The sequence below is a fragment of the Hirsutella rhossiliensis genome, assembly GCF_020360975.1.
Source record: "Hirsutella rhossiliensis strain HR02 chromosome Unknown scaffold00016, whole genome shotgun sequence".
NCBI classification, from domain to species: Eukaryota; Fungi; Ascomycota; class Sordariomycetes; order Hypocreales; family Ophiocordycipitaceae; genus Hirsutella; species Hirsutella rhossiliensis.
The window spans coordinates 643,586-657,544 of NW_025408682.1; the positions used below are offsets into that span (position 1 = coordinate 643,586).

The 13,959-nt window shown below is 51.9% G+C and overlaps 3 protein-coding genes across 3 annotated transcripts; 1 reads left to right on the plus strand and 2 right to left on the minus strand.

The window, feature by feature from the left end:
- Nucleotides 1-2,607: 2,607 nt before the first annotated feature.
- HRG_10573 (major facilitator superfamily domain-containing protein) lies at nucleotides 2,608-4,576 on the minus strand (the record flags this gene model as incomplete). Its single annotated transcript, XM_044869044.1, has 5 exons — nucleotides 2,608-2,687; nucleotides 2,739-3,065; nucleotides 3,119-3,647; nucleotides 3,754-3,813; nucleotides 3,878-4,576. The coding sequence occupies 5 exons, from the start codon at nucleotides 4,574-4,576 to the stop codon at nucleotides 2,608-2,610; spliced, it is 1,695 nt and encodes a 564-aa protein (XP_044715786.1).
- A 4,743-nt stretch (nucleotides 4,577-9,319) lies between these two features.
- Nucleotides 9,320-11,275, plus strand: HRG_10574 (ABC transporter domain-containing protein; the record flags this gene model as incomplete). Its single annotated transcript, XM_044869045.1, has 7 exons — nucleotides 9,320-9,449; nucleotides 9,515-9,615; nucleotides 9,661-9,752; nucleotides 9,811-10,033; nucleotides 10,340-10,541; nucleotides 10,935-11,051; nucleotides 11,133-11,275. 7 exons carry the CDS (start codon nucleotides 9,320-9,322, stop codon nucleotides 11,273-11,275), a joined length of 1,008 nt encoding a protein of 335 aa, XP_044715787.1.
- Nucleotides 11,276-11,736: 461 nt separating this feature from the next.
- On the minus strand, nucleotides 11,737-12,682 carry HRG_10575 (pregnancy-associated plasma protein-A domain-containing protein; the record flags this gene model as incomplete). The annotated part of the gene is made up of 3 exons (XM_044869046.1): nucleotides 11,737-11,815; nucleotides 11,873-12,414; nucleotides 12,470-12,682. The coding sequence occupies 3 exons, from the start codon at nucleotides 12,680-12,682 to the stop codon at nucleotides 11,737-11,739; spliced, it is 834 nt and encodes a 277-aa protein (XP_044715788.1).
- Nucleotides 12,683-13,959: the final 1,277 nt, after the last annotated feature.

A 13,959-nucleotide genomic window follows, 5' to 3' on the forward strand; every position in this document is an offset into this window, starting at 1 on the left:
CGTCGGCGGCCGATTTGAGCCCGTCATCGCCGCTTGCCAAGCATCGCCTCTCTCGAGCTGCACGCCCCCGCGGTGAGGGACGCAGGCAGGGCCATGTCCCGCAGAGAAAGGAGAGACAGAGGGAGGTGGACGGAGCATTTATCACCTACCATGCGCAACGAAAAAAGGTCGGCGAGCAGGCCCATGCAACGCCTTGGTTTGCATGCATGTCGTTACATACAGCATGCAGCGTACGCGCTTGTGACGACTACGTTTATGTGACGAGGTTGGCTTTGACCCGGCTCTCAAATGTACGGCTGTCGATTCGTGGTCGTGTGTGTTTCTCGACCCGTCGAGGCTGATGATGATGTCTTGCCGTGTGTTTGGTGTTATTGTTGGGTCCAACAGCTGAAGGACCCTTGCCATCCCTTCTCTTCTCTCCTTTCTTTTCCCGCCCTCTTCTTCCTTAGCCTTAGGCCCCGGGCGAAGATAAGCAGTCGACCGCTCTCGCGAGACAAGGGTCCTCCCGTCGGTCCCGCACGGCTCGGCCGCTCAGCAGCCTCCCGCCACATTCAAGCCGCAGTCGTTCAAAGCCCGTCGCGTCCCGCCTGAAGAAGACGGCGGTCAGCCTGACATGCTCGCGCCGTGCTTCTCGTATTTCCCAATGTCGAGCTACGACGAGGACCCCAGCAAACTCGTGACAGGGCGTCAGCCTGGAACATCAAAAGGCCGTGTGACGGCGCGCGCCAGAGAAGCATGGGGATGTGCCAATGGGCCACGATCGCACAGCCATTGACGCCGACGCTGGCAGAGCCGTGATACGCATCGTGTCACCATGCGGCAGATGCTCGTCATACCGTCCGTCGTCTCTGTGGGAGACGACCAGCAAGATCGATGCTCATGCCGGCTCGGATCGCGCACAGCTGTCGATCGCGCAGGATTGACGACTTTCCCCCGGCCATGCATGCTTGCCTCGTACACACGCGCGCGCACACGTTACTGGGTGTACATGTTGAGAGACGTCTGGTCCCGACGACAGGCCCATTTGGTCGCAACTCGCCCTCAGCAGAGGGTGACACACGGAGCTATATCGATCGAGGGAATATCCCGCGCTGGCCAGCTTTAACCCGGCTCCCGGAATACGATGCGTTAGTTTCGGCATTGGCTCTTTAGCGTGCCCAGTGCTCGGCATTTGCACAAGACGTTGAGCCTGGATGATGCCCAGCTTCCTTTGCCAAGAATTGCCCTCTCTTCATAAGTTCATATGCCTCTCTGCTCCAGCCTATTCTCCTGTCCGTCTTGCTACGTGATTACCAAGCAAAACGCGTAATCATCATGGAAGCAACCTTGTGATGAAAGGAGTAACACCGCAGAGCCCATTCGCCCCCCCCCCGTGAGAGCCCCCCTTCTCCGAACGTTGCGCCACCTGGCTCGCCATCTCACCCGGGCATGGCCTGTTCAGCATAAGATTGGGAGACCCCGGTCAAGTGTGCGACTCGGTAAGCCCTTTGGTATTGCAATGAGAGGGCGCCCGAGACAGGCTGGGCCGATAAATGAATGGATGTGCCAATTGGGGGATGCCGAGAATATGACGCTCTCCAGGATTCCCCTCCTTTTCCACCTGACCACGCTGTAATTATGGACAATGACTTGGGTCTGCAAGTCATGTGGTGATGAGGTTGTCAGGTGGGATTCGGCCGGTATAGAGCGAGAGAAGCCCCGTCCATGCACGAAATGAGCTTGTAACGGCGTGGGAGGAAGGCCGTGTAATGACGCGTGTTCGCGACACAAAGCAGAGCATCTTTCTAGTACTGTACTTGATGACGAGTGCAACACATAGTATGGCCTCGCTGGATCCCGCCGAGGCTGGCGGCAACTTTGAGGCGCCCTGGGCTTCTCCTAGACCTCCTGTTCCTCCGCCCCGAGGACACAACGGACATGTATGCGCACTGTATCGTTCGTTCATGTATGGTCAGAAATCGTAGCGTATAAGAAGCGGGCTCGATCCAACTCTCCTAAAGTTGAGCGGACAACCGCGTATACAGCGGCCGGGTCATTCTCCTCAGTCCGGGTTGCTGACCAACGACTGGGGCTTACGGGCATCAAATCATCGGCGTCTTTTCCAGGTAGGCATGGAATAAATCAGCCGATGACCTAGGCCCGTCGCCATCTGGATCCTTTGGATGTCAGTTGCGGCGGTGCTGGCGATGTCGGGATTTTGAGAGCACGCCTGATCTCGAGTGTGGCGCTCATTATCTGCCGTTGCTCAAGCCGTCGATGACAGGGCTGAGTCTCGACGGGTATATCATTGTAGACGGGGTTTTGTTCAAGGAAGCCTTGATAGGTAGGCATCTAGCTGTAACGTGTTTTCACTTTGGGCCCTCAGGATCCTGTAGGTTGTGTTGATCCATGCCCGAGCGCCTCGACAGGAGCACCTGTCGACCCAGGGCAACCGTCCCCCCATAACAGGCCATCACATGCTAGGGAAATCGCCCGCGACTTTGAGAATGTCCAATATTTGAACTGCCAGGAAGTACATGTAGTAACCATTGCACCAGCAAAAAGTGAAACACTCCCAAAGATTGCGTCGGTACAGCAAGTCTGCTGCTGCCCGTCTGCAATCCGATTCTAGCTTACGTAGACAAAATCCTCATTCTCTCGGTCGGTTCTGTCCAAAAACGTCTTGTCACCCCTGCCGTCGGTATGGTCTACGACGTGCCCATTGGGCCCAGCCAGAACAGCCTGTGCCTCTCGCTCACGCCTCTCTATTCGCTCCGCGTTGGCAGCCGTCTCCAGACTCAAGTCGACAGTTTGGGTGGGTTTGCCCACGGAGAGTCTGCGTGCGCTCTGCCTGCGGTTCAGAGTCGTGATGTAGCACATGGTCACGATTGCCAACAAGCTGATGGCGGCAAAGAAGCGGATGTTCAAGCGGATGCCCAGGGTGAATTCCGGTGCATCGTCTGGCCGAAACAGGAGAGGGCCGACGACGTTGCCCGCAGAAGCCCCAATGAAGACGATGGCCGAGGTGGTCTTGCGCTTCGTATCGCCAGCGGTGTTCTGAGATGACCAGGCGTAGATGAGAGGCGCTACGGACGGTTAGTGTGACGGCAAAACAAGTCGAAGCGAAGTCTAAACTCACTGATGCCGGTAAAGGTGGAGAGGAAAAAGTAGCCGGTCAATAGCACAGCTCGGTGAGCCTCATCGTGAGGGAAGTGAAAAAGAATTGCCAAGCCAATGAGTGGTGGAGCGCAGAGCGCTATGATGACGGGGCCCTTGAACTTCCACCTCATGGACAGGTACGCGCTGGAGGAGACGGAAATGACGTGCAAGATGCCGACGGGGACATTGAAGAGCATCGTGTGAAACGGATCGGAAACAAACGACTTGATGATGAGGGGACCAAACGTTGAGAGCCCGTTGGACGGGACCGAGATGCAGAACATCATGGCGAACCACAGCCACGTTTTGACATCTCTCAGGGCATCGTAAAAGTGGTCAGACCTCCATTCGCGAGACATGACGCCCATTTGATTGTGACGAAGGCGCCAGATTGCAAGCACCTTGTCGTTGTCGGAGAGAAACTTTGCTTCGATTGGCGAGTCTGGCATCCAATAGAGCATGAGGAAACCGACGCCGACGGTGATGACGCCGAAAAAGAGGAAGATGATCTACCATGACGTCTGGTGTCAGTCAACTCCCAACCATGGACACGTGGATTCGTCGAGACGAGCAGTTCGTTGGTGATGCAATCAACAGCGGGCAACGACTGCTTACCTGATAAGGCTTCATATCCGAATCGATCTTGGCAAGGCCATATGTGATGAGACTACCAAACTTCTCAGAGTCAGCACCGATGCAGGCGTAAGGCTACCGCGAGGGTTTTTTGGGAGAAGCGCACCACCCAGGTGAGGCCATTCATGCAATACCACGAGCCAACCCTCATGGTCTGCTCTCTGCGTCTCCACCACATCTGGGTGACGGCAATGAAGCTGGGCCCAACGCTGGCCTCAAAGGCACCGAGGAAGAAACGAGCGACCATGAGGCCGGTAAAGTTGTGGGCCCACGTCATGAAGGTGAGGGAAACGCCCCAAGCGAGGACCATGGCGCTGGTAAACTTGCCGATGGGAAGCTTGACGAGAGCGAAGGATATCGGAAGCTGCATGGCGAGCTGGGCCAGGAAGACGATGCTGCCGAGCCACGAGAATTGGTTGCCAACCAAGTGGGTGTCTTCGATGAGGCCGAAGATGGACGCATAGGAGAGCGTTGCCTTGTCCAGGGCCTGGAGGAAGTAGACGGCGAGCATCAGGGGCAGCAGGGCGAGGTCGATCTGACGCAAGATGCGGGCGTCGTCGTCCGCAGAGACGTGGATGCGCTCGTCGGGCGAGCGGCCGAGTCTGATGAGCAGCAGAGCAGCGGCGTCGCGGTGCCTCGCGGGCATGTCGGGGCCGTCTTCAGGCGAGGCCATTGTAGACGCTGTTCCGTGCGGATGGTCGTCGTCGTCGTCGTCCTCGGTTTGGTGCAGTGGTTGATATGTCGCGGGCGAGGGCGACGACGACGCGCCCGGCCACCGAGGCAAGAGGGTTTTGACGGCCTGCATGACGAAGAGTCACGGCGTCACGACACCGGGCAAAGACGCAAAACAAGGTCCAGCCTCGCAGCCATCGACGACGCAGGGCTGCGTTTGGAGGCGTCGCGAGGGTTGACGGGGAGAGGAGAGGGGGGGCGCGTGCAAAGTTTGGTGCAGCCGCCAGCATCCGAGTTAGTCTGAGTACGGGGCCTTGTAGCGGTCGACAAGCGCCGCGAACGGTCCCTAAATGCCCCCGCGAAGACCGCGGCACCATTGTGGGCAAGCTCGGAGCACGGACATCTGCCGGGGCCCGCATCGGCCCGATGGATGCCCGTCCCGCCTCGGCTGCCAAGACGTCGTGCCGAAGCTCAATGGCCGTGCTCCATGTACAGCTGCCATATTAATATAAGGGGGGCGGTTTCAGAAAGGCCTTGCGATCTACTTTGAAATGCTCTTTCAGTCTCTCCCTCATCAGCAAGAGGCATAAATGATGAAGGAAAGACGCTCTCATCATCACAACCCCAAGCCGGCACCGCCCATGCTATTTAGAGCCCTGCCTCGCGTCGGGCATCTTTCAATGGGGTATCGAACGCCATCGGATTAGGAGACTCTGGAATGTGCGAGCTTACGTGCGTTGAGTTGAGCGGTCGTCGTGCGGCAATATAATTTGGTGCACCAAATTACAGGGCCGTTAAAAAGCCGACGACTTTGTCCCAGACATCAGGTGCCTCTCACAGACGATGGTCCAGAGCGCGCGGCTCGGCGTAAAGGGCTACGACTTTGGTACGTGCCCACATTGAGGAGCAGACATTGCGTTTTAATGGCCTTAGAAACGCGCCCAGCCGTAATACAATGTGAATGCGGGCGCGAAGGCTATGCGAGCCGATTGAGAAATCAAGGTGACGGTGGCATATCGACTCGAGTCTCGAGTAGCACGAGATGGACCTTATAGAACTACGCAACGCGGGATAACCACTTCACGGGATGCCATGAGCAGTTTCCGACATAAGCCAGGGCCCAGCAAATCTTTCTGGTACAGCCGTATAAACATATATGCATGGCGCACGCTCAGATTTATAGAAACAATAGAGTGCGTTGTAGGCCCTCAAAGAGCATACAGTAGCTACCAAACGACTCGGTCACCGAAACGACCGCCGGAGAGACATTCTAAAAGGAGTGTGCTCTCCATAAGAAGCAATAGTCCCAACCGGAGCGGCGACTACCTAGTCAGGTAGGTGCCGTCCCAACGATTTTAGGGTTTGCTCGCTAAGGGGCAAACCTTTTGGCAGACTCCACCATATACGGAGTAGATTTCACCGAAAACTGGCACTCTGGATTCACGATGGGGATGATCTCTGCATCGTCGTGCAGACTGGAAATCTCCTAAGGGACGGTTGGGGTCCAGGGGAGCCCCACAGCTGTGGGCTTTCGAGTTGGCGTGGTAGGAGTATATATCGTCTCTAAACTTCTGCACCGATAGGTTCACGTTTATACCACAGTGGAGAGGAATTGTAGGTTATTGTTATTATTCTCATCGATTTAAAGCTGTCGCGACTTCGGGATAATCATATTCTCCGTCAAACATGTCTTCTCTTCTCGGCAGCATCAAGTTGCACTCGGGTTTGTTACCCTAATTCGTGAGAAACCAATAAGAGCGGATCGGCCCTTGATCGACAAGGAAAGCACGCCTTCCTGCACGCCGTGGCATGAGTATAGTGTGGCTATTCCACGTGACAAACTCCCTCCGGATCACTCGAGTACTTTAGAACAGCTCTCACGTCGGGTGAGAGTTTAAGTACTGTAAGAACAAAATGGCCAAAACGGCTAAAAGACGATGAATAGAGCCCCTATTACGAGCGCGGATGAAGAAAGAATCATCTAGGCCGGACTTGCTACGTTGAAGCTGCACCAGAACTTGAGCCATCAAAAAGAGAAACACCACGAAGGCTAACAAATCTACGGACCAGTACGAAGAAGACTTTAATAAGTAGCGATACATTGATAAGAAAGCCTAACTGATATCATGGTTAACTAGAGATTGAAACGCCCCTGCCAGTCCAACCAAGTGTTGCTGTCAACTGCATCGAGTTTTACGTCCCCTTACCATTGTGAAACGTCACTTTTGCAAGTCTAATTTTAAAACTATGGGAATATGACTCTATGGCCCTACTATCTAACCTGCATATTGTTCACCTTTAGCCACCTTCTACAACGATCTAGCCGTGGCTCACAGTGATAGAAGCTAGGTATGTCGACAGACACTACGAGACGACCTTCAAATCTAGGCTCTGGGCAGAGCCGACATCGGGCTACCAGAAGAATCAGCTTGCCTTTGCCACAGATGAAGAAGGAGACGTCTCTGGCGGCTTTCGGTCGATATACTACACACGCTCCTACTAGCAGAATCTTCGCTTGATCGAGATGTCATTCAACTGCAGCGACTTCCAGCACCAGCTGAAGAAGGCAGTGTTCAACGCTGATATAAGCTTCGAGCCGGCATATCGGGCGATGTTCCTTAACAAGGGGCAGAGGCACCTTGGGACGATCAATGAGATGGACGAGAAGAAAGTCATCAAACAAAATTGGTAACATCATCTTGGCCATCGGTAGCAACATCATGTCCCAGTCATATAAATCGCACATACTTTGCAGGCTCTTGGACCTTCGTGGTAATGGGCACCCTGTCACCCTCACGACATCATTGTTCGAGAAATTAATATGCTGTCAGAAAATACACGAAGTGGTCTAGTTCAGTGGAACTGCTGCTGCGTACCGGTACTGTCTTGGTGCCCACTACACCAGATTTGATGGGAATGGGTAGGGCCACCCGCTGCGTGGAGTGACTGATGCGCGAGCGCCAAAGGAGTATCTGGATGAAGGTGCGGAACGGAACAGCGGTCTTGCTTCTAGGCTCTCTGCGGTAGACGACTGAATGTAACCAGATGGCCTCGGCGATCTGGATGGATGCGTCTGCTAAAAGGACTAAGCATGGGATCAAGGCGTCTGAGAAACATGAGCGGCAAACCTACCAACAAGGCTGTCGACAAAGTAGTCCTGCGATCCGAATTTCGCACCGGAACGAAAGGGGAGAGAGGGGCCTGCACCGGGAGGCGTCCGGGGGAACCGGCAGCCCCGCGCAGAGAATTCAACTGCAACTCTGAGGGGACAGGCTCGGCTTCGCGCTAGGGAGCGGGCGGCGGAAGGGCCGAGCCGTTTTCGAGGGGTACGCAGGATTGGCGTTGGCCGTGGCTGTCACTGTCGCACGAGTCCGGGTTGGATGTATTGGTGGAGGCGGAGGCGGAGGCGGAGGTGGAGGTGTCGTGGGCAAGTGCGAGGTGGCAACGGACGAGACGGAGGCGGGTGAGGTAGACGCCAAGGAGCTTCTGGAAGAGCGATGCCGCATGGCACCTCATGCGTTTTAATGAGACAGGGGCTATGAGTAAGAACCTGACTTAAGATGATCGTCAATGGCAGGTTGCTTCTGCTTACTCAATGGCCTTTCCTAACTGCAAGTTGGAATCCCCATGTTCCACCTTAAGCCTCCAAGTGGAAGTGCTGCGGCATGCTGACGAATGATCCACGTTGGAGCATCTTCCTAAACGCTGCGATCAATATATGGGAGTAGGAATGTCGGCGAAGTCTTACTGAGATTATGTGTCAAGGTTAGTATGTGAAGGCCCCCTTTACAGCAAACAGCCCACACTATCTGGCACGCAAAAGGTGGAGGATTATGATGTTGCCTGGCTACCAACTTAGCCCCTTTAAGTCCGGCACGACAGCATGATCTGCGCTGGAGTGACAATTGACCTTTTAGCTCTGCAGGCCGAAGCAGATAATACGTTCCTCTCTTTTACTGGAAAGCGAGGGTTTGCCCTCGCTGATGTGGTCTCTTTATCTATAAGGACTCTCTCAAGCAGGGGCTTGAGAGCATAAGGGAAGGTATAGGGGCTCAGAAATGTGAATTTAGTGATCCATGTCTTGGTCTATCTATTGGGACAAGAGAGGGGCTGATATAGGTGCAGTGACCACAAATAGCGAGCCAGAAGAGGGCATTGGGATGATAGGGATACTTGAGTCAGGCCTGCATCATGTCCTCAGGCTAGGGGAGTCATGTTGGTGCATGACTATTGGGTCCACTGGGCATGACTCTGGCCTCTTGTGCCCACTCTGCCTTCCAGCTATTTACAGCAGGTGGTGGGGCAATAAGCAGAGGAGCGTGCGATCTAATGAATGTGAGGCTATTCCGATGTTGAATTCGGCTACTTCGTCTGTTCAAGGAGGCTGGCCCATGATGGGGGCTCCTGACAGTATCTGCAAAAAGAAGATAAATAAGGCAAAAGATGGTCTGATTCGGTAGCCAGAGCCAGGCGCCTTTTGAGTGCGTGGCACCGGCTACCCCCTCTTGCCCAAGGAGTGTCACTTCACTTTTGCCTGCACAACCTAGTGGTTTCCTCACAGACTCTCTATCTAGTTCACATTGCCAACCTTCCCCCTTTAGGGGTGCGTGCCACAATCCCCCACTTTTGTGTGCCGGATATTAATTAGTAACATGAACTCGAAGGCTGCGTGCTGGTAGGAGGGCCCTATGTGAACTGTCACCTCGAATTCGACACCTGATAAATCTCCGCATCCCGTCCGTACACCTACAATTGCCAAAGAGAAAGCTCGCTTGCTTTGTCTTTCCAAGTTACTACTTCCTTCCACCCTCAAAAAAATATCCATCTTAAAATGAAGTCCTACAAAAGCTCAAGTGCAGACTCGGAGCAGGGGTCCATGACCGACGCCCATTGCAACACAACCGTCAAGAACATCACCTGGAGAGGCGTCAGTGTCACGGCGAAGGACCGCGAGACCAAGAAGATTGAGACAATAGTCGACAACGTCGAGGGTTTTGTGCAAGCAGGTATGAACTGGCATGCTCTCTTTGCTTTCTGCCGTGGAAAGCTAACGTTAACGTATGCAATGAAGGCGAGATGTGTGCTCTCATGGGACCATCTGGATGCGGCAAGACAACTCTTCTGAAGGTATTAGCCAGACGGCTTCCAAATGGGAGCAACGTCAAGTCCACCGTCCTCGTCAATGGAAGTGAACTCTCTCCATCTACTTTTCGACAGATCACTTGCTTCGTCGAGCAGGAGGATTCTCTTGTTGGGGCACTCACAGTCAGAGAGACGCTGGATTTCTCTTCGCGTCTCGCAGGTACACGGTGTGTCGCCACTATGCTTCATTTTCGAAATCGTCAACTTATATTAATTCAATGCTAGTTTCCCGTCCCGGCGAGAACGTCTTCTTCGAATCGACGCCCTCCTGCACTCTTTCGGCCTTGCAGATCAAGCCAACACCATCATCGGCACGACAATGCGCAAAGGTATCTCTGGAGGACAGAAACGTCGCGTTGGCGTGGCCAGCCAACTCATCACCGGCCCCAAGATCCTATTTCTCGATGAGCCAACCAGTGGACTCGACTCAGCTGCTAGCTGGGAGATCGTAAGCTACCTCCGGAAGGTGGCGAGAGATAACAAGCTTATCGTTATATGCTCAATCCATCAACCTTCGACGGCAACATTTAATCTATTTGACAGGTTGATCCTCTTATCCAAAGGCAAGACATATTATTTCGGTCCTGTAGACAGAGCCGTGTCGCACTTTGAGTCAATTGGTACACAAGTCCCGAACCGTATTAACCCGGCAGAATTTCTATTGGAGCTGATGAACATCGACTTCGTGAGCGATAAAACTATGGCGGCTCGGCGTCTCAACGAGCTTCACGAATCGTGGAGAACTTCTCCGCAGTCTATAACGACTCACGACACGATCACAGCAATCGAAAAATCAGGCAGCGATCCTACGCTCGAATTAAGCGACAATGGCATACCGCCCAGCAAGACTAGTCGCTACCTTTCTCTCCTACACCGAGGCTTCATTAAAAGCTACCGCGACAGCATTGTCTATGCTATCCGCCTCATCATGTACGCCGCCCTCGCCATCTTGATCGGTACGGTCTGGGTCCGACTCAGCTTGGCACAATCCTCCATCCAGCCACGTATAAACGCTCTCTTCTTCGGTTCTGCCTTCATGTCCTTCATGGCGGTCGCTTACGTGCCAGCATTCCTCGAAGACCGCCTCCAATACATTAAGGAACATCGAAATGGCCTCTATAGCCCTCTGGAATTCATCATCTCCAACTTTCTTATTGGCACGCCATATCTTTTTATCTTTTCAATTTCATTTTCTATTATATCTTATTGGCTTTCCAACTTCCAGCCGACGGCAACTGCCTTCTTTACATATGTTATGTGGCTATTCCTCGAGCTACTAGCGGCAGAGTCACTTATCGTACTTATCGCCTCGATCATCCCGAGCTTTGTTATTTCCCTTGCTTTTGTAGCCCTTGCCAACGGCCTCTGGATGGCGGTCAGCGGCTTTATGGTCCCGCCCACGGCCCTTAATGCCTTCTATAAGTATGTCTTCCAGTACTGGGACTACCAAAAGTACGTCTTCGAGGGCATGATGATCAGTCAGTTTTCAGATCGCGTCTATTCTTGTGGAGAGGGCTGTCGCTGTATGTATGAGTCGCCACTCGCAGATCAGTGCTCGATTGCCGGACAGGCGGTCTTGGACCAGTACGGTTATGAGCCCGGCCATCTTGGGAAGAACGTAGGCATTATGATTTCCATCATCTTTTGCTATCGTCTAGCGTCATGGATTATGCTGCAGTTTCGCGAATAAACGACCAGGGTTTTGCATCACAGCATGATTTGAGAGCTCGCAAGGAATGGGGATTTCGACGGCGACATGCTAAAGGATTAGATTTCCATCTACGCCGTCTTCGAAGATATATTACGTTATGAGCTATTCTAACTTGGTAGGGCGGCTAGGAGCGTAAACAAAAGAACAAAAGATCCTTTCATATGTTGTTAAGGGTTTCGAAGAGATGCTTAGTACTGGCTAGTATTGGTCTGGTGGTAATAAGGTTTATAGTTCCAGGACATATTTTTCTATCAAACTGCATATACTAGGTATTCTATTTTGGTGAAAATCAGCTCATTCTCATATGCATTTTTTTCTGGTGACTTATCAGCGTCGACCCATTTTAGAGCTACATGAAGTGCGGTCTAATTCTTCCTACCAAGCCAGTTACCGGCTGCCTGGTGACAATTGAAATCCATAGAAAGTACCGAAACTCATGTCTACCAAACTATGCGGACCAGTTTCCAGATCTTCCTCATACGGCTGATCTGGCCGCCTGTGAATTTCCGTCTGCAATCACTGTCGTTCGTTCCGTCAGTTATCAATTAGTAAGGCACAATTACACCGGAAACTCACTCAGATGTGTAGCCCATATAGTTATCGATGGGGTCAAGGCCGAGCAAGTGAGGGCAACTGTTTCGGCCCTTGGGGCAGTCGCCCATGTTTTCTCGCACGTACTCGGCCTCAGCCGGTGTGTCGTCAATGTAGTCGCCGTGAGTTGCGTTACAGCCGCCTTTAAAGGTATGGAGTAGTCCGAACCAATGACCAACTTCGTGAATGGTTGTCTTGCCACTACTGAATGGTTCCTTGCCGCCTGGTGTGGTGTCCGAACCCATTCTGCAGCCATCTAAGATGAACTCGGTGGAAAACTGATCGATTGCACCAGGCATGCCGGGGAAGCTGCATTCTCCTCCGTACATCCTCGGCATATAGTATAAATTAAGTGAGCGATAGTCGCCCTTGCGGATCTTTCCATAGAACGCTGTCAAGGGATCGGGGGGTCCGCCAAAATTTGGGGGAGACGTGATGTTTCTCTCTGTGCCTTTGAGGATGAAGTGGATATTACTTTGAGCAAAGCCATCGTTAAGCACTTCCATCTGCCTCTGAATAATGGTGTCCTGTACAAAGAGTTAGAATATCGATTAATACGCCCAATAAAGCAAATATAGTCACATTCAGCCAGCCACCTTCGTATGTCTTGTTATCGGCGAAAACGTGGATGTAGGTGTCTACGTTGATTATTTCATCCACTTGGCGTCTTCCGATCGAGCCCCAAGCATAAATGTATTGGTGAATGGCTACCAGCTTCTCGCTCGGATCGTTGGCGCTGCAAGCCAAGTCCGACTCAGATGGACGAATAGAATCGGTAAACGCCACAGCGACCATGGCAAAAATGCAAAGAGACAATAGGTAAGACATGGTGGAGGTATCACTTCGTTCTCAAACTGATACCCTGGCGTTCATGATGTTTATATTTTGGCACCTGCAAGATAGCACGTGTTGGCATCTGGCTGCCGGTTTGCCATCTTCGTATCCGATCATGCCTATATTGGAGCAGCATCGTATGACTTTAGACTTTAATTCAGGGCGCAAATCGTACGTAACACGATCAAGTGCTAGAAATGCAGTGCAAGTAATACTGTGAGAATGAGGGTTCGGAGATTTGCCTGATGGGGCACAGGTACAGGGATCATGTGGATTAGAAGGTAAGGGCAGCAAAAGAGAGGCCCTGGTTACGTATTATGCATTGATTAATGAAGCTGATATGATGTATGGATGCGTGTCGGTAACAGCCGTGCAGCAGCTACACCCGTGGAGCAGGCATAAGGCAGGGATAGGGGCGGAGGCCTCGTATAGAGACCCCTTTACAGAAGACTCGAACCTCCTATGATATAAATATAAACATCGCTTAAGTGATAGGGCATTAATCTTATTAATGGCCTTCTTTTCAAGCCGGTATATAAGGCACAGTAAGATAGGGGAGACTTCATATAAATATAGCCCTATTCCCCCTTGGGTAGTAATTAAATATATATCGTTATTTCGGTGTATTACCTGGCAGCCCTGTACTTTTATAGTTGCTCCTAAACGCCTTTTTAAGAGCACGTACAAGGATTATTTATATGGCCAGGTTTTTACGGTTGGAGGACTGAAGTCTTGGTAGATAGATGTGAAAGAGATGTCTTCCCACTTTACAATTTGTCTCGGATCGCCTGAGGTTGAGCAACTCTGCAATGTTCATAGATGACGACAGATATTAATGGTCCCGGGAATGATAAGTAGGCCCGATGATACAGTTTCAGCCCTTTATATGAACAAAAATAAAACCGGTGCACAGGCGGCAGCGACTGCTACGAGTCTCTTAGCCTCAACATGACAAACTGCGGCGGCTGATCCCAAATTAACCACGATTTTTGTCTCGAAAACCAGTGGGACAGCTCTAAGCAGAGCTCAACGTCAAAGTAGAATAATAATTTATATATAAAGAGTCGCATTATATAGTTAGCCATTCTACCGAATAATTAGCTTCTAGAAAAATAGATATCTAGAAGTTTAAACCTTACTCTTAACCTATGCAACTTTAGCCGCTAGTAGTAAAGGGTTAAAAGGCAGCCTTCCGATCGCCTAAAAATAATAAATCTAGACTAGCTAACTATCGTTTA